The sequence below is a fragment of the Apiospora phragmitis genome, assembly GCF_038363925.1.
Source record: "Apiospora phragmitis strain CBS 135458 chromosome Unknown utg000010l:1.0-9815664.0:1.0-9183399.0, whole genome shotgun sequence".
Lineage (NCBI taxonomy): Eukaryota > Fungi > Ascomycota > Sordariomycetes > Amphisphaeriales > Apiosporaceae > Apiospora > Apiospora phragmitis.
This window is the reverse complement of record NW_027117409.1, coordinates 3,497,276-3,516,400: the sequence shown is the minus strand read 5'-3', so window position 1 is coordinate 3,516,400 and position 19,125 is coordinate 3,497,276. Positions and strand designations below refer to the sequence as shown.

Below are 19,125 nucleotides of genomic sequence, written 5' to 3'. Positions count from 1 at the left end.
ATGTGCCCTGCAGCTTCGGTGTTGGTTTGCATGCTGTAAGACGAATTGAAAGAGAGGCAAGGTAAAGGCAAAGGCAAAGGATCAAAATGCCCGACCAGCACGGGAAGACCAAACATCAATGCGCTAACCCTAGCTGGACCCATGTACGACGTACCTAGGGAACATCTGTAGCACAGGTCGTGCTGGAGGTGTCTGCCCTAGAGTGCTAGGTGTATGATGTAGGTACAGTACTACAGTAGGTAAGTACCTACTGTAGCTAAGTATGTAGGAGTGGGGGGGGCCCTTGCGCATGTCCCTAGGAGCACCTATGTAAGAGCAAAGCTGAGACTGGTCTGCGGGTTATGCCACTGTGTCGCAACTAGGTTAGGACAAGGAACAACATCCAGCCATCCCATTGATACAGTACAACTGAAAGACACCAGCGAGGCGATGAACCCATAAGATTGAAACACGACACTTCTAACCTACCTACCTACTCCCATTGTTTTATTGCTTAGACTCTCTGATAATCCTTCGTTTGGTCTTAATACTCACCCCTGTGTAGCTAAGCCATCCTCATCTTCTTCCTCTTCCTCAACTATAACCATCTGCGTCATCCTCGAGCTTCCGGAGCTACCACGTCGTCCATCTGCAACTGACGACAACGCCATCCATTTCCCAGACTGACGCTATCCCATCCCACATCGATCACCGAAGCTCGAAGCTTCCTCCGCCTTGATATGATCATCGCGTCCCCGTTTGCCAGTACGCGATCATGAGGGCAGTCAGTAGAGCTCTGCCGGTGCCGGGACGTTGGCTATGGCGGACGGCCCTGTCCTACCTCCTGGCCGTTTGCCTGTTGCAGCTTCTGTTGGCGTCGGCGGCTGAAGCCAAAGACGAGCCCACCATAATCGTCACCGACTTCGACCATAACCCAATCAACATAAATTACTTCAAGGGCTCCGATACCGTGCTCTTCCAAGACCAGCACACGGGCTCCATCTACCGTTCGACCGACGCCGGCGCGAAATGGACCAAGGTGGAGGAGATTGGCGAAGGCAAGGCCGTCGCTCTGGTCATGCACGAATTCGAGCCGCACCGTGCCTACGTTCTGACCACAGGCAGCACGCACTGGAGGACGCATGACCGCGGTGAAACGTGGAATACCTTTTTCACCGATGCAAGGCTGAGCCGCGTCGATGACCGCCCCGAATGGCTCAGATTCCATGCTACGGACCCGGATCGCATCCTCTTCCATGCAATGGATTGCGAGGCCTTTTTCTGCGAGGAGTTGGCCATGTACACCACGGATGGATTCGCGACAGATGCCAAATTTCTCCGCGGCGGTATCAAGGACTGTTGGTGGGCCAAGTCGTCAGATCTCTTTTCTACCACCAGCGCCGACCATGACAACTCGAGGATTCTCTGCATTGTCAGGGGCGAATTCTCGCTTTTCCACCAGGATAACCGGCTTCTTATATCCGACAACTGTTTCAGCGCAGTCTCTAAAGATGGTGTCACTTCTGATGGGGTCGTACAAGAGTTCGAACCTAAGATAGATGGGGCCAATATTGTGCGTGGTATTGCCAACTTGGCAGTCGTGAAAAAGTACCTACTTGTTGCCACAAATGCCAAGAACACCGATGAGATGGCTCTGTTCGTCACTGACGACACTGAGACATGGCACCGAGCCGTCTTCCCGTCCGACCACCGTATCAACCAGGGGGCATACACCGTCCTCGAAGGCACCAACTACAGCATCCAAATCGATGTTATGACGGGCCGTCCGGGTAATCCGATGGGAACCATGCTTACCAGTAACTCAAACGGTACATATTTCACAAGGAACGTGGAGCACACGAACCGTAATTCTTTCGGTCATGTGGATTTTGAGAAGATCTCCGGCATCCAGGGAATCTTCATGGTAAACCAGATCGACAACTGGAACAAGGTTGCGGAAGATGTTTCGGCCAAGAAAAAGCTGATGACAAAAATCACCTTTGATGACGGGCGAACTTTCGAGTCCGTCAAAGAGGGCGATAATGAACTCCACCTCCACTCGATTACAGAGCCGAACAATGTTGGTCGCATCTTCTCAAGTCCCGCACCAGGACTTGTTATGGGCAACGGCAATGAAGGGAAACACCTCGGTGATTACCTGAAAGATTCTAGTCTCTACATTTCTGACGATGCCGGAAAAACTTGGATCAAAGGTCCTCAAGGCCCGCACAAGTATGAATTCGGCGACCAGGGGTCCATTCTCCTCGCTGTACATGACAGCCAGGAGGATGATGTTGGCGAGCTCAAGTATCACTGAACCACGGGAAAGAGTGGAAGGCTCTTTCGCTCCCGGATAAGCGTAAAATCAGGCCATTCTACTTGACCACTACGCAAGACTCTACCAGTCTCAGATTCATCCTCACAGGCGAGTCTGGATCCAGGTCTTCGCCCAAGTACCATATCATCGCTATCGACTTCGAAGGCATGCACGAGGCTACTTGCAAGGAAAGCGACATGGAGGAAATGGTACGCACGTAAGAATGACAAAAACGAGCCAACGTGCGTCATGGGCCACAAGCAGAAGTTTCACAGGCGTAAGAAGGATGCCAAATGCTTCATCAAGAAGGGATTTAAAATGCCGCTCCCAGAATTCGAAATCTGCGAATGTACGGACGCCGACTTTGAGTGCGACTTCAATTTCGTCAGAAAAGATAGAGAGTGTAAAAAGGACGGTCCCGTGGTGGCCCCTGAGGGTGCCTGCAAGAAGGATGACCCGAACGAGACCTTCAAAGGCTCATCTGGTTGGCGCCTCATTCCCGCAACGATTGCAAACGCAAGGGCGGCTCACAGAAAGACGACACCAAGGAATGGAAATGCTCTGACGCAACCTCAGGTCCGCCGGGCCCGCCAGCCAGCGGAGACATCACCGACGTCCAAAATGCCATCAAGGGAGATTTCGACAAGTTCGACATGCACTATCTCGAGCGAGGTGATACCATTCAAAGCAATAACGAGACTATTATCATGAGACCGTTTAAGGCCAGTTCCGGAAAAGGCGGGCCCATCATGATCACTCACAATCATGGCAAGAGTTGGGATACCCCGCCTGCGCTCAAAGATGCTGACGTGTGGTCCATCACGAGTCACCCCTATGTCAAAGAGATGGTCTTCTTCATCAGCCACAAAGGTGAAATCATCTACACAGTTGACTGGGGTGTGAATTTTGATACCTTCAAAGCCCCTCTTCCTCCAGATACGAGAAAGAATGCGAGGGCTCCCCTCGCCTTTCATCCCGACAATAAAGATTGGCTGATCTGGCACGGTCTCAAGTGTCCTTCGGGTTCCAAGGACAATTGCCATCTTGAGGCATCTGTTTCTTTTGATCGCGGCGACCGATGGACAACTGCCGCTCGATTTGTCAAGAAATGTGAATTCACGGGCGTTGAAGCCTACAATAACTATGGTCGTGAACGCTCAAAGGAGATGATCTGCCTCAAGAAAGCCAAAGAGAATAACGATGACGCCACTCCCAATCAGCTTGTCTGGAGTAATGACGCGTTCGAATCCGAGGAGAAAGTTCGCCAGGAGAACGTCAAGGAGTTCGCCACCATGGCGGAATTTATTGTTGTGGCGAGTGAAAACCAGACAGCAAAGACGCTTATGGCATCGGCAAGCGTGGACGGAAGACAGTTCGCAGAGGCTCAATTTCCATACGGGTTCCAGGTTCCGCACCAGCATGCATATACTGTCCTGGACAGTTCGACACGCGGGTCAACCTCTTCGTCGAAACCCAGGACTTGGAACACCGGAAATATGGCTCGATTCTCAAAAGTAACTCGAATGGAACGTCTTATGTCATGAGCATTTCCGGCGTCAACTGCGACGAGAATTATTTTGTGGATTTTGAAAAGATGCTGGGCTTGCAAGGTGTCGTACTGGTCAACGTCGTAAAAAACCAAAACGGCGACGCGTCCGAGAAGAAACAGCTGCAGTCGAAAATCAGCCACAGCGATGGCGCCGAATGGTCATTCCTTCCACCACCAAAGACAGATGTGGAGGGTAAGACCTTCGCTTGCTCCCCAAGCGAAGAGGGCAACGAGAACTGTGCCCTCCACATCCATGGCTACACCGAAAGAATCAATCACAGAAAGACGTACTCATCCGAGTCGGCTGTTGGCATTATGTTTGGCTGGGGCAATGTCGGGAAGGCCTTAGGGGATGCCAAGGATGCGGGTACGTTCATGACCACCGATGCTGGCATCAGCTGGAAGATGGTGCAGAAAGGGCGCTGGATCTGGACCTTTGGTGACCGGGGATCTATAATCGTCCTGGCCCAGCGTGAAACCCCGACGAAGACCGTCTTGTACACACTCGACGAAGGAAAGTCTTGGAAAAAGCACGAGTTTTCTGACAAAGATACTGTCATCAACGATATGACAACACTGCGTTCCGGCTCTTCGCGAAACTTCTTGCTATGGGGTCGCCAAGGCGATCAACTGCTCACCATCAATCTGGATTTCACTGGACTGACTGACCAGGCCTGCCGCGTGGATGATGACTTGGAAAAGTCCGACTATTATATCTGGACTCCTGCGCACCCCAAGCAGCCCGATGGCTGTCTCTTTGGTCACAAAACACAATATCTGCGCAAGAAGCCGGAGCGTAACTGCTTCAACGAGCAAACACAGCATAGTACCTACAATTTCGATAACTGCACCTGCACCCGGCGGGATTACGAATGGTAAGTTGTTCTATGTGCAGGATCTCGTGGGTTCTCTACTAATAATTCCTAGCGATTACAACTACGAGATGGACGAACACAAGCAATGCAAGCTCGTGGAAGGACTTCAACCCATGTCGCTTGAGCAGTACTGCAAAGACAATCCAGACGCCAAGGAGTTCTATGAGCCGTCAGGCTACCGGCGTATTCCTCTCACTACCTGCAAGGGTGGTCAAGAATATGACAAACAGGGCGAGGTTAAGCCTTGCCCGGGTCATGAGGAGGAGTTTGAGCGAGCTCACGGGGTGTCGGGCGTTGCCATCTTCTTCGCCGTCATTATCCCCGTCGGCATCGCGGCGGCGGCCGGCTGGTGGGTGTACAACAACTGGCAGAGCAAGTTCGGGCAGATCCGGCTCGGGGAGCAGAACAGTTTCGACCACGAAGCGCCCTGGGTCAAGTACCCCGTCATCGCGGTATCGGCGGTGGTGGCGGTGGTGGGCGCGCTGCCGCTCCTGGCGTCGAGCCTCTGGCGCAGCGCCGGGTCGTTCGCCAAGAAGGCCACGGGCCGGGGCGACACTAGCTACAGCTGGCTGCGGGGGCAGCGGCGAGCCCGGAGGTTCACAACTCGCGATAGCTTCGCGCGTGGGAGGTCCGACTACGCCATTGTGGACGAGGACGAGGGCGAGCTTTTGGGCGACGACAGTGAAGATGAAGTTTGAAGCAGCTAGGGGAAGAGGAGGAGGAGGTATCTTCCACACATAGCAAATGTGTTTGTTCTATATGGTTCTCTCGGTGTGATGTGTAGAGGCGTGCCCTCAAACCTTGTAAGTGTACCATAAGAGGATATAGCGGCAGTTTATCCATGGAAGGCGTAGGGAAAGGGGGAGTGGCACAGGAATGGTCATGTCATTATTTTTGTATTACAAATTAGAGTCGGTGGGGTGGATCATGATGGTGTTTGCATGGCGCTTCTGGCTCAGGGAGGCAGGCACGCAGGGGCAGGTGTTGCGACACTCTGTCATGAATAAATCAGCTGTTTTCTCTCTCCGCCTAACTACCTGACCAGAATGCATCAGTACTTCTTCGTGCCAGTGTAGCCGAAGACGGAACAGAATACCTTCGGTACAACGTCGATGCCCGCCCAGTCTTAACGAGAAGGTCCTGCTTGCCGCGTGGCGAATTGTCGTATATTGTGTAGGTGACTGCATATTATGGCTTGCATTAGCCGTTAGCCATGCGACCTATTGCCTCGTGCTTCTTCAATAGCAGCAAGGCATGCATGCAACTATAACCGAGACATGGGAATGGATGTAAACAGAATGAATGCCCACTCGCGGCCTTTCAACGAGAGGTAACTCTCACAAGCACACAGCTGATGATGCATGGCGTCGGAGAAGGCAAGCAGCACACATACGTATGCATACATAGCAATCTCCATGCGAACGCGGAACGGATGGCATGCGCAATTCGGGGGCGTGGAATGAGTTGCAATCTTATGTATAAGAGCCTCAGCTATATGTATGCTCCGTACATAAGTGCTGACGGTGTAACATCATGTCTGCATGATGACTCTCTCTCTTTGGTTCCCTCGGCACATGAAACCACAATGCCCAGCAGAGCCGAGAGTAACGCTCCGTTGGATATTCACTCCTTGCAGCAGCAAGAACTGAGAATGTAAATCTTCTCTCTCGATACGAGTCAGTTACTGCATTTAACACCTAGGCATATATATGTACTGTGTATGTAGGCGAGCGCTTTAGGACAAGGACCCGGGGACGGGGACGGGGACGGGGACGGGACTGTTGCCTCTAACTCCCTCTCTTGCACGCGGTTTCTATCTTGGACCGTTTGTCCCGGGCTGGTTCCGTCCGCCCGTCCGTGTCTTCCGATGCGCCATGCAGAGAGGGAGAGGGAGAGGGAGAGCCCCATCCCTCCCTCGTAACCATGGAAAGACACGGTGTCGCCTCCATAAGAAGAAGAAAAAAAAGAATGCATACATGTATGTATGTCCGTTAATGGCATATGTATGTCTTGTCTCTCCTGAGACATGCAGTCGTGTTAGTTGCAGCGCTTGCTCGTATCGTCCCCCTCTCCTACAGGTCGGCGTACAACGCAATTAATATGGAGAAGCCGCGGACAGCCTATCGGCGGTCGATAGAGGCTACAGTATGTGTGCATTTGGACGCGTATTGTTGGACTCAGGAGGGGCATCAGATTAGGTAGGTAGGTAGCTTTGCAGCGAAGGAACCAAAATACCACTGCGTGTAGGAAGGTATAGGTCCACACCAATATCTCTGCAGGCATTCCTTTGAATCGACATGCCGATCGGCCTGTGTCAAAAAAAGGGACCGGCATGCGCACTAGGCGATTGCTACCATCCATGTCTCACCAAGTTTTGACAGCTTACATAGCAGCTGAGCCTGAGCATGTCAGTCTTGTGTTGTCAAAGGCACTTTCGAGCATGCAGAATGCGCCATCATCCCGGCAATGTTGTTTTGGTGCTGTTGGAAGATAACAAAAGCCCGCTGAAACGTGCGTCGTGTTGAACTGATTCGATGCGTCCAACGCTTGAGCGTGCATACTACACTACGCCACGCATCATGACACCTATACTCCGACAACATATAAGGGTCGTGTCGAGGAGGAATGTGTGCTGTCCTGTCTGGTGTGTGTTCCATGCCTTTGGCCATCGAGTCAGACGTCAGGCACATACTTCTGCTTCCTTTGCAGAGTCTCTCCTGTCTTACGGTATTTTTTCTCTTTCTCGATTAATCATGACAAAATAGAGAAAGAGAGAGAGAGAGAGAGAGAGAGAGAGAGAGAGAGAGAGGCGCGCGAGAGGCTCTTTGATGTGCTCGGATGCTGCTACTAATGGCTCGCTAAACTGCAGCAACCCGAGTTGGGCCAATCATCTTTGCAGCGAAAACGGATCCGTCTCCTTCTTCGGTGACCCGTGGCATGGGAACCTTGGCGTCCACTAAAAAAGACTAAAAAAACGAGGGGTCCCTGAGCATGCTGGCATGGTTGGTACCTGCAGCGATGGAGGGCAGGCGGAGGATCCGGTCCCAGACCAAGGAGCCCGTGCTTTTGCCAAGCTCGGGTTTAGCAAAACGGTGGTTACCATCCTGAAAAATGAGGATGGACTGACAGACCAAATTTCGACCTTCTTGTTGCGTCTCAGATCGGTCACGATATGTCGATCAAGGGCCGGCTTTTCTCTCTCGACCGCCAGTCGCAATCGGCCAGCAAACCTAGCATGGGACTACGACGAATGGGACAGAAGAAGCAAGTATTTTTGTCATATGCCTTGGCTCGCATGGCCCAGGATCTGAAATGTTCGCAACTCTATGACCTGGGTTCTGACCGAACAACCTATTTCCTCTTCTCCCAGCACCAACGCCGTAGCCATGCACGCAGTAACGCCTATGAATTTCAAATGATATCTTGGTGATACATGGCGCATTGCCGTGGTAATGATCGCTTTGGTAACGGGAAAATGCCCACCGACCAAAAAAAAAAAAAAAAACCACCCCGTCGATAGATAAGTTACAAATGAGAAATGATGACCAGCCCTTCTTCGCTCGCTATGCCCAGTCTTGATAGATATGGTGTTCGTTCGTCGTCGTTTTCTGGATAATGGAAATCGCCATTCTTAGTTTCGGGTGACTCGATGCCAGAAACGTTTCATGGCACCGCCTTCGCAAGCCGGCGCTGCAGAGTCGTCGAGTTCGCTGAAGAATCTCTCGTAGTCGGTCTTGGACTTGGCATCGGCGGCGCAAGATGCCTGGTTAGAGGCACCATCGCCACGTGGGGCAGACTGTGACATTCTACCGGCACGTGTGTTTAAGTTCCTCTGCCAGCCATAGATCTGGTCCTCCGAGGCCCGCAGATCTGGTCGGGTAAGCGTCATCCGCAACGTCATCTCGCGCGAAACCGATGGGTCTCGCATCGAGCTCTCCGAGTCCCTCGTCGGCGGGGGTTCGAGGCGGGAACATGCGTTCTTCGCAGCTTGTTTCTCCTTCTCCGGGGAATTAGGCGTCATGGGCGTGTCCGGGCCTGCAACAGACTGATCGTCACTGTATATGGAGGAGCGTTCATCTGAAAGGAACGTCTTGAGCTTTTCCGAATCGTCCGACGCCTTCCGCCGCAAATCGCCTTTGTTCGGTTGCTGAGATTCCGGGCACGACCTGGGCGCGCCAACATCATTGGAGGGGAACCCAAACTGGACAGCTTCGTCAAACTTCTGAGGCGTCGACAAATACGCCCGTAGCTTCAGTCGAGCCTCGGGATCCTGGTAATGCGCCGGAGAAGAGTCGATAGAAGCGGTCGACACATTCGACACATGAGAGGTGTGCCTCGGTGTTATGAGAGACAGTGCCCGCGACTTTCTTCGGCCATGTTGATTCTGGGGGTCGGCAGGTGCAATCGCCAAGGTCGGTGCCCGGAACATATCCCTCGTGCTCGGCCGGCTCAACGAGCCAGGTGACTTTCCAAAGGGCATCTTGCCGATGGACATGCGACGGCGAAAGGAAGGCCGGCGCTCTTTGGCAGGTGCAGGCATTGGCTCCCGGTGGTTGGCGTGGTAGTCGTCGATATGGAGACTCAAATCCAGATCCTCGTCTTCCTCAAGCCACCGAAAGCTGTCGTAGAACGAGTCTCGAGCAGTTGCGTGATGAGCCGGAGGGTCTTGCAAGTTACTAGCACGGGAATCCATGCTGGGGCGGCCGGATGACAGGGTGGGAGTCTCGACCGGCGGGCTCAAGCGCCTCACTTGGCGGTGACCAGCCTTGCACAGGGCTTCGTCGGCGGCGTCAAGGATGACACTCTGCCGTAATTTTCTGGCCAATGCCACTTGCTCCTCTTCTCGTAAGGCTATCTTGTCGAGACCGGGAAGAATGGTTCAGCGGCAAGCGATCCACCGAAGCTGCATTAGTAGCGGTCTGATACAACGGGCTTGGCCGACTATAAACCTGTCTGCCAACAGCGCGACCAGTTGGATCGGTTTGGGCCTTTTCATTCAACAACAACAACAGCTCGGCAACGTTGCGCGTAGTCGTGTTGTTGTTGGCGCTGCTGTTGCTGTGCAGACCCGACGTCGACTGCACTAGTTGTAGCTGCTCAGACGTCGAGGAAGTACTAATGAGAAGCAAGTTTTAGCCGATGATGCGAGGAGCGGGACGGGCAGCAGCTGAAGTAGGCAAAACAAAAAAGAGCAGTTGCTTTGGGCGCAGTTTATAAATAAACAGTACAGACGGGAAGAATGCAACAGTTTCAGATACGAAAGAGAGAGAAGAAGCAAGTCAAGTCAAGGGCTAGCGTGACAGAGGGAAAGAGAGGGAGTAGGCATGTAATGTACATGTAGAGAGAAAGGTGCAGCTGGTGCAGTCTATCCATCAATGATGAATGGGATGGAATGGGATGGGATGAATACTGAGACGCCAGCATAGCGTGGGACCTTGCATTAGGGCCCTGGAGGTCCAAGTACTTCAGGTACAAGGCGATATGATAAGACAGACGTCCATTTGGCCCAATCCGTTCATTGATCGGGAGATACTGGGGAGCCTAGGGGACAGGCAAATTCGCACTTCGCGATGCCCAAAGCGTTCAACCCATAGTGTGTATGTAGGCAAGTTGGCAGGATACGGGGTACTGCTACCACCAACTACCACTGGACTATCGGCGGCAGCACTAATAATGCTCGCATGGACCAGACTTGATCGTCACGCACCGCTACCGCTACTTCCCACCCCTAGCACATATCATAGCACATACCACACACCACTACCACATCAGTACTGCATGTCCTTGCATGGAGCGCTGGGTGGTGGTGGCATAAGTGGGATAAAGATCATGGTAGCACCGCACCTGGGTAGGAAGCATATCCTTGAGTCGGCCGGCGCTTGGCAAGAGACGGCAGAGAGGAAAGAAGCCCCATCCTGCGCGCAGACGCAGACGAAGGCGAAGCTGTCGTTTCAGAGATAGAGCTCATTGCTGGCGTTTGCTGGCCGGCATGGAATGATCGCACACTAGACTACTACCTACCCTACCCTACCCGACGTGCGTACTGCTTCGACTCAATCAAACCTGCGAGTTACGTACCCAAGGTATCTTCTTAGGTACAGGACAAGCACGTATGTACACACTACTGCATGCGTAGTAGTGCCGGTAGGTAGGATTAAGTACGAAGTAGTAGTAGTAGTAGTAGTCCGTTAGGTAGGCCGTAGTTTTTGGGTAGCGTGGCCCAGAGCCAAGTGTATGCAGGTAGGTATGTATAAAAACACAACCGCTGCTTTTCTACGCCATCATTCTTGGCCACCAGAATGGAGAAGGAATGAATGAATGCCAAAGGGCTTGGGCGTGAATTGGGCAGGGTCTGAGGAATGGAGCAACTAGGAGAATAAATAAATAAAAAGAGGCGGCGATCGAAATTCAGGTGGGAGAAGCTGGAAGGGAGCAGAAGAGTGGGGAAAGAGCCACTAACCTTGCGCCTGATAGTTGTCGGCAACGCTTTGAATACCTCGAGTTCCTGGCTTGATATCTCGGTGTAGGTCCCAATTGGCTGTATGGAATCAGCATGAGGAGGGCAGGGCGTTGTTTCCTCCTGGCTTCTGCGCGTGGTGCTTTTCTTGAAGGATTTCATCGACCTGCTGCTGCCGGGTCTCTTTGCCGTCCACGGCCGTGTGCTGGTGCTGTTACTGTTGTCGGCCGCCGCCCAAGGGCAGGACTGGTCTGCATCTCGCGTCCGTGCTGCCTGTGCCTGTGCCTGGTTGAGCAGTGTTGAATGATAATCGGCCGTGGTATCGAGGCTCGTCGCGTGGGGGAACACCTGCAAGACCCCTTTGACATTGGATGACGGAGCCATGGCAGCTCTCGGACGTGCGCTGTCGTAGGGTTTACAACTTAATAATCGAGCCAGGGCTTGTGTAACAAACTGGGAGGGAAAAGCAGGCAAAGCAGCAAACCAAAACAAGGTGCTTGGGAAAGGGACAGGAAAAAGAAAAAGAAAAAAAGAGAACAAAGTGAAGTAATCGAGAGAAAAGGTGGAATAGGAAAGAAGATGACCTGGCAAGCAGCAAGGTTGGCGTGCGTGCTTGCAAGTAGTAGGCATGTAAGTATGGATGGATGCAGGTCCGTCGTCGGGTGTTCTCTCGCTCAAGTTATGGAGGTGACAACATTAGCCAATAATGAATGTCATTTGCTCCATTGGGCGACGGCAAGCTCGAGGTAAGATTGCCAAGGTTCCTGCAGAATTCCTCACTCTCACTCAGTAAGTGGTGGTGGCGTCTGTAAGATCAACTCAACTCTCTTGCCTTACACGGCACGGCAACATGTATGAATGTATGATGAAATGATGTATGGGTGTGTTAACCTCCGTTTATTACCTCGCATACGACGGCCAGCGACCTACCTAGAAGCTAGCTTGAGCTTTGCCGAGCCTATCTCGCTACATAGCTGCTACGTTAGTATTGCCCATCACCTAACCTAGGGACCCGAAGCTACGTCTATTGGCCGAACCGTGATCCTTGCCTGACCGGGGCCCCAGTCCGACCGTGCTGTTGCTCAATATTGCGAGCGCAAGGTTCAGAAGTTCGAGAAGGGTGTTCGTGCCACGTCCCCATCCACCCCCGTCGCCCGTCGCCCGTCGCCCGTCGCCCGTCGCCCGTCGCCCGTCGCCCGTCGCCCGTCGCCCGTCGCCCGTCGCCCGTCGCCCGTCGCCCGTCGCCCGTCGCCGGCGTTCCAGGCCGGCTGGCGATATGACTTGAGCAAGGGAAAGCCAGCAAACGCCGCGGATTGGTACGATTGAGTAAATTGCTTGATTGAGCCTACATGCCACTCAGAAGCATGCGTTTAATGGCATGTCTCTCCATGGATTGGACCCGACTGATTGGCTGGAGGGCGGCGGGCAGTGAGTGGACAACAAGAATTGGGACGAACAGGTGCCGTACGAATAGGGTCAGGCCAGGTACAGGGCCCAGTAAGCCCCAGGGCAAATCTGCGTGCTGCCTGTAACGCCAGCGCTAATAGGCTGCCCCCTTTCTGCTCTATTCCCCCCATGGGTCTAGGCTCAACGCTCCCTTTCCCTTTTGGGCTGTCCAGGATGGTTGTGATGGCGACCGAAGAGGCAGCGATCGGCACTCGTTCCCACTCGAGCTTCTCGGCTTACCTCTCAAGACCTGTGCCTGTCACGCTATTTTCTGACGTGGAGCTGTTTGTTGGTTCCGTGCCTGTCGTCCCCTCAGCAGAAGACAAAGAGATCCAGTCGGCCACTCTCAGCCTAACCAATGCGTTTCGACCGTCCCAGCCGAGCGTGCGCATCGCACGTTTCTGTTTCTCCAGAAGTTGGAGAAGAACCAGCAAACTCGCAGATCTGCCCGTCTGGCAACGTGCTGCCTGCTTTCTAAGCCGTCATGGGCATCACGCATTCATTTGCCTCCTTCATGCAGAGCCGGCTCCGGAGTCACACGCCCAAATGGATACATACCCCGCCCCAAGCTGTGAAGTATCTAGAATGGGCGTCAACTATTCCGTCGCCGCTGACGCTCTCCATAATTCTACGTAAGCCCCCTTGCAACTGGCGCGCCAACTTAAGCAACGTCCAGCCCCAGAAAGGGAAACGGTGACAACCAATAGGCTACAAGCTTGCTGATTCATCGACTAACATTGCATCCGAAATAACATACAAGAATAATAATAGCAGCGTATAGGAAGCGAGGGAATAGGCCAAGAACAAAAAGAAAACCCCCCAAGAGACATTTCCAGGACGCGAAGGGGGAGAATAGATCAACAATATACCTTTTATCCTCCAGGAATCGGGAAACCAAAATGTGTCCGACTGTCTCTATCACGGCTTCGACCCCAGCTCTCGTGAAATTGCGTTAGGGAATACCCATTGTCTCCCTCTCGATTACGCCGTGTGCAATAATAGCACAGATTAAGCCAGGTCATCCCAGAACCAACCCCAGGCCTTGGCTCGCTTGCCCGAGATATGGCTTCGGGAAGAACATGGATCTGTAATTTCATCGACTCCGTAAGCCTTTTCCCCCTACTTCCATCCATTCCTAGCACGGGAGGGTAGGCCATGAAGTACACGAGATATGCGCGTGAAGGCTACCTGTCAGCTTCGTAAAACCTCCGCCACAGAAACAAGGGTTGATAAGCAGCTAGTCGGTACCTCCAAGCGATCGGAGAGTAGGTCCATCTGAGCTTTCAGGGGCAGAGGGTCGTAGTACTCATAGACCTTGCTGTCTTTTGTCCCGTCGCCGCTAACAGCCGGCGCCATGAATCGGGACACGCCCGTGTCCCGGTCGTACGAGAGGTAGTTTCCCGCGAGCCGCTTGCCGCCGCCCTGGGGGAGATCGACAATAAACTGAGGCATGTCGAAGCCCGCAATGGAGCCGCGGATCTTGGCCTCGATGTCCATGATGGCCTGGAGCGGTGTGCGAAGGTGCTCAACCTTGCGCACCATGTCGCATTGGTAGACGTAATACTAGATGGTAGGTAGGTTTCTCACATGTTAGCCAGACTCAAGCATGGCAATGAGCAGTAATAGTGGTAGTAGGCTTACCGGACTAATCCGCAGATCCTCCGCGAGCGCCCGGATGAGCTTCGATATGGTTTCAACATTGTCGTTGATCCCACGGAGCAGAACCGACTGGTTGCGAACGGTCAACCCGCCTTCAATCAGCTTCCGGCAGGCCTGTTCTGTCATCCACGATATCTCATCGGGGTGGTTGATATGGGTGTGCAGCGCCGCCCGCTTGCCCGCTTTGAGGGCCAGCCGGTGTATCCAGAGGAGCGCGTCGGACCACTGGTCGTTCGGGTCCAGAATGCGGTTCGGCGCCACGCCTAGACCCTTAGACGCAATCCGGAATTTCTTGACGTTGGGAATCTTGATCAAGCGTTCGCCGATATACGCCAGCTGTTCCGGGGACAGGTAGTAAGCGTCGCCTCCTGACACAACAATGTCGGTGATCTGCGGAGTGTCCTCGATATACTTGAATGCTGCCTCCCATCTCTTCAGGGTCGGCTTCATCTGCTGCTTCGATACCTCGCTGGTGTCGGCTCCTACCTGGTATGCTCGCGTACAGAATTGGCAGTAGGTAGGACAAACAGAGATTGCTACCATCGTTCGTTCTTGTCAGCCGAGATACTGCAAGGGAGATCGTAAAGCTAATGCAGGGGGTTGGAGATAAACTCACGGAGGAACAGTGCCTTGTCTGGATAGCGATGTACAAGGCCACTAACAGGCGAGTCATGGCTCTCATGTAGAGAGTCATGTTTACTCCTAGGGTGATCAGGCTGCATCAGGGACTTGAGTGGGATGAATTGCTGGAAGATAGGGTCGTGTCGAGGGTCTTGCCAGTTAATACGGCTAAAGACATGCGGCCTTGTATATGTCAGCTTATATCCATGGGAGACCATATAAGGGGCTCGGTGGCCTGAGGCATGTCAACGCACGTTATACGAATTGACATTGAAGACTCTTCTATACCGCCGAAGATGTCCTCGATGAACTCTTCCCGACTCTGTACAAGTGATGCATTGCTGGTGAAGGGCACATGGTCAGGAAGCACGCCCGCAAGAATCCCCTTGAGCTTTTCCGGTGCTGAGCGGCTATGATGCTCCACAAAGTTCTTCGTCTAATGTCGTTGTCAGTTAAGTAACACAAGTACAGGGCAGCATGCTGACGAACAGTCCAACGCCATGAGATGAACTCCTCCATTGATACATCTTCCCACATGGGCACTTTTCGCCAGAACTCGTCTACCCCACTCGAAGGTGGGGAGGGCTCCTCAGGCACCGGTGCTGCCACGGCGACTGCTTGACTGTACTGGGCCCTAGACACCGCGGGGCTGTGAGGTAGCATGAGAGCTCTGGAGGCTAGCCGTCTGGCGGTCAGAGTTCCAGACAACGACTGCTGGATACGATCGACTCGTCTCATCATGGCGGCGAAGCTAGTGTACTGATAAGAGCAGACTAGGAAATGGCCTCGGTTCGGCGTCGGCAGATAGCCACGAGGCTGTTATGTCTATAGCTGGGAAATAAAGAGGTCTGAAGATGGACAGAATTGGCTCGTGTTGTTGCTGCTTTTGTCATAATCAGCATATGGCTCACGAGTGATTAGCTCGACAGATATTCGAGTATGTACCTACCGATGTTTGTGGTGGCGGTTCTGGGCCTCCAGCCAAAGTATACGAACAGCTTATGTAACACTGGAAATATCAGAAAAGACCTCGTGAGCTGATTCTAAGTTTTGCTGGTAGGATAGTGCTTGGGGTCAGAAGAGGATTTGGCGGCCGACAAGTCGGTGTACCGAATCCTAGCGTAGTTGAGCGAGACTTTGTATAGTCTCGCAAATTGGAGGAAAGTAGCAAGCTACGTCAAAGGGGGTTATCAGCGCGGGGACCAAGACTAAAGCGCCTTGTCTTTTGAAGAAGTTGTGCTCGGATATCACTGACCGCAGCGGTCAAATGAATCTTGTACTTGAGTCTGGTCTTATACCGCCAGATGAAGTATAGGGGCGCGGGCAGTAGGGAGTGGGTGTCACTTCTGTACAACTGGGAGGTTGTCTCGAACACTGAAAAGTAATAAAGGGGAGGGTAAACTTACAGGCAATATTATTATCTTGGGATTTCCCACCGATATTGGAGATGTCAGGGGAAGAGAGATAATGCGAGCTCTGCACTGTCGGCCTCACCCCAAGCCTATATATACACATCTCAAGGCCACTACGGTATCAGACACACAACAGAGAAAGCCCGGATGGACATTACATCAACCAACACCGTTATCTGCCTTCTTCGATACTCTACTCGACGGGATATACTTACGGGAGGAACCTTCAGCGTGAGTGGGCACTCTCATTCTGCAACCCAAGAAGAAAAGGGAGGGCAGCAAGTCATAACACGCAGGTGGAACCATGTAGGCACTGCGTCGAATTACATGCACATGACCAATGGGTGACTAGTCTGCGTCCTTCCATCGTCGTCGGGTAAGAGGCTACATACGGGCAGAAAGTGCCTAAGGGTTGCGGAGCGGAAGCAACAGCCAGCTATTTGATCGGCACGCCTGGCAATTCCATGATGGGCTTTCGTTAACTGCTGCTCTTATGGGCCGTGCCCAATCGAGATTTTCAGACTTCATCCAGGTTGGTTGTTGGACAATTCGGTGGTGTACTTTGCTAGACCGCTAGTATAATGCAATCATGTCCTTGTGGGGGCTAAGATGTGCGAATCGTGGCGAGACTTGCGATACTCCCATCCTAGGCTCGTCTTGTTGGGTTTGCCCCTTTCTTCCACTTGTCTTTGCTTAGACGCGATAGACCCGGGGTAAGGCCTCCTCTGCCGCGAAAGAAGGCGCGGATGCTAAACCAACATGACAGAACTAGACTGCAACCCCTGTCGCCGGGCGTCTATTGGTACAGTAAGGGCAGTTGCCTAGTAGACGGTGGACCTGCCAGTCGGCGGGCCGAAGTCCAGTTAATACACACTGCGAGCTTCAGGTATGTTGTTATTTCGCTTCATCGCGGCTTGGTTGGTGGGTTTCTTAGAGACCAATTCGATTCATCCACTACGGCCAGATTTGCCTTCTGGAAGCTGGCTAGTACTTGTTGGGCGTTCATCGGTGTCAAAATCGAGGTTTTTAGCGGCAGGGCCAAACAAATGTACAGTGCCCTGCAGAATGGGTTAGCTGGAGTCCTAGAGCTAGGTCAAGTGACACTCCCCGCATATGAGCACTGAGTATCAGAAGGTGGAAGTTGAGGGAGTGTCTGTCTGGAGGCCTTCGATATGGGTGCTATACTCGCGATGCTATTGGTTACCAACGGGATGGGTTGTATTCGATGGGACTCAGCCAGTAGATCCACCGCAGCGTTGACTTGCGTCATAAGCAACTCACCTTGTGTACACAGAGCTACCTGTAACCATTAGTTTGCCCAGAGCCGTAATTACCGGGTAATTGCCCGTTGTGTCATTTTCGGGCAAGAGCAAATCGCTCAACATGGATCGGGGAGCACGCCGTCTTACGGCACGGCACGGTGGAGAGGTTGAATGCGCCTTAGTACTCCGACGGCGCTTAAGAGGACCAATGATCACCCTTGCAAACCGCAAGGGGTCTGCCAATACAGTTGGTTGTTGGCTTTGTCTCTCGCCGAGCTTTGATTGTATTTTGAGCGCCCCTGAGCACCCTAGTCACAAGCGCTCGTCTACAGGCTCTACCCTGGAGAAGGGCTGCTGGTCCCGAATACGGCCGTCCTCCTGCGGCCTCGGGAGATGGCCAGGTCCTTATTATCGGCTTCCCGTGACCCGCGTACTTTAGGGGGCCATGGCTGAGGATTGTCTTTGCAAACCTTTCTCTGTCAGAACTGGGGGTTCGTAAGTAGACAACCTTGGGGGTGCTGGATCCGTTCGGCAGCCAAACTAGACTTGCACGATATGCGTCCTTCTTACCCGTCTCGTCACTTGCATAGTCATTGGCTACCATGACGTTGCCGGGGCTCCAGGTCAAAGGTCAAGCTCCAGGTGAGAGTGGTGCGTGGCAACAGGGTATATTGGGGTAGCAGGGGTGAGTTTTCGGTCTGTTGTCCTGCACGATGCAGCGTGACAATGCTCGTCCTGGTTCCCAGCTGGCTTAGACAGTTTCTGGGATGGCATAGCTATGCTGCCGACAAGCACGTTGCAGATGAGCAGGGCTAACCGATGTCGAGAGAACGAGAGCTCGGGATATGACCAGGTGACTTGATCAGCATGCAGCCGACTTGTGTCCACATAGACGGATCGTAGCCAGATCTGCGGACGACCAGACCACTACAAACAACTTGAGGTCTAGATCCACGCCTCTTTTAGCAACATGGTACTGCGATGTTCTCGGATTCTGGCTGTGATAATACTGGCTGGAGAAAGGAAGCACCTCTCTCTTGTTTGAAGCCCATCTCAAGGTTTCAATCATAGCACAACTTTTTGGGAAGAAGGATCCGACGGTGCGGCCCGCGACTGATAGTCAATGAAGAAGCTGTGCCGCGCGTAAAGTGACCTCGGTGTGCAAAGCATGAGTCCGACATGTCAATCAGTTATTAGCCAGTACACCGGGAGTGTGCATTGGAATGGAGGGTGTGCTGTGATTGCCGAGTAACATTGGGACATTGGCTTTGGAGGCTAGAAGCTCAATGTGTCGATGGCGTTTGGAATTCACGCTGTTGGCCTGTTGGGTCCGTCGATGATGGAATCTTCTGATCTGAACATCCATGACTTCGGAAGGTGCTAAGGTAAGGTAAGATAAGGTAACCTAGGTACATACTTACTTAGGTTCCAGTGCCTACCTACAGCGCTCTCACCTACTCACCTACACACCTACCTCCTTGAAAGCATGAAGGTGGCAAACATCAAACTCGGTGCCGAAAAGGGAGAGAAAGGCTTGTGGGGGGGGGC

The 19,125-nt window shown here is 52.8% G+C and overlaps 4 protein-coding genes across 4 annotated transcripts; 2 read left to right on the top strand and 2 right to left on the bottom strand.

Annotated features, from left to right (window-relative positions):
* Window positions 1-754: 754 nt before the first annotated feature.
* On the top strand, window positions 755-5,418 carry PG994_010862 (uncharacterized protein; the record flags this gene model as incomplete). Its single annotated transcript, XM_066862271.1, has 6 exons — window positions 755-2,286; window positions 2,349-2,505; window positions 2,534-2,780; window positions 2,873-3,702; window positions 3,738-4,720; window positions 4,773-5,418. 6 exons carry the CDS (start codon window positions 755-757, stop codon window positions 5,416-5,418), a joined length of 4,395 nt encoding a protein of 1,464 aa, XP_066711381.1.
* A 2,933-nt stretch (window positions 5,419-8,351) lies between these two features.
* PG994_010861 (mucin) lies at window positions 8,352-11,561 on the bottom strand (the record flags this gene model as incomplete). The annotated part of the gene is made up of 4 exons (XM_066862270.1): window positions 8,352-9,524; window positions 9,670-9,798; window positions 10,496-10,663; window positions 11,181-11,561. The coding sequence occupies 4 exons, from the start codon at window positions 11,559-11,561 to the stop codon at window positions 8,352-8,354; spliced, it is 1,851 nt and encodes a 616-aa protein (XP_066711380.1).
* Window positions 11,562-11,887: 326 nt separating this feature from the next.
* On the top strand, window positions 11,888-12,503 carry PG994_010860 (uncharacterized protein; the record flags this gene model as incomplete). The annotated part of the gene is made up of 2 exons (XM_066862269.1): window positions 11,888-11,923; window positions 12,243-12,503. 2 exons carry the CDS (start codon window positions 11,888-11,890, stop codon window positions 12,501-12,503), a joined length of 297 nt encoding a protein of 98 aa, XP_066711379.1.
* Window positions 12,504-13,814: 1,311 nt separating this feature from the next.
* Window positions 13,815-15,644, bottom strand: PG994_010859 (uncharacterized protein; the record flags this gene model as incomplete). The annotated part of the gene is made up of 5 exons (XM_066862268.1): window positions 13,815-14,186; window positions 14,265-14,768; window positions 14,945-15,086; window positions 15,158-15,339; window positions 15,393-15,644. 5 exons carry the CDS (start codon window positions 15,642-15,644, stop codon window positions 13,815-13,817), a joined length of 1,452 nt encoding a protein of 483 aa, XP_066711378.1.
* Window positions 15,645-19,125: the final 3,481 nt, after the last annotated feature.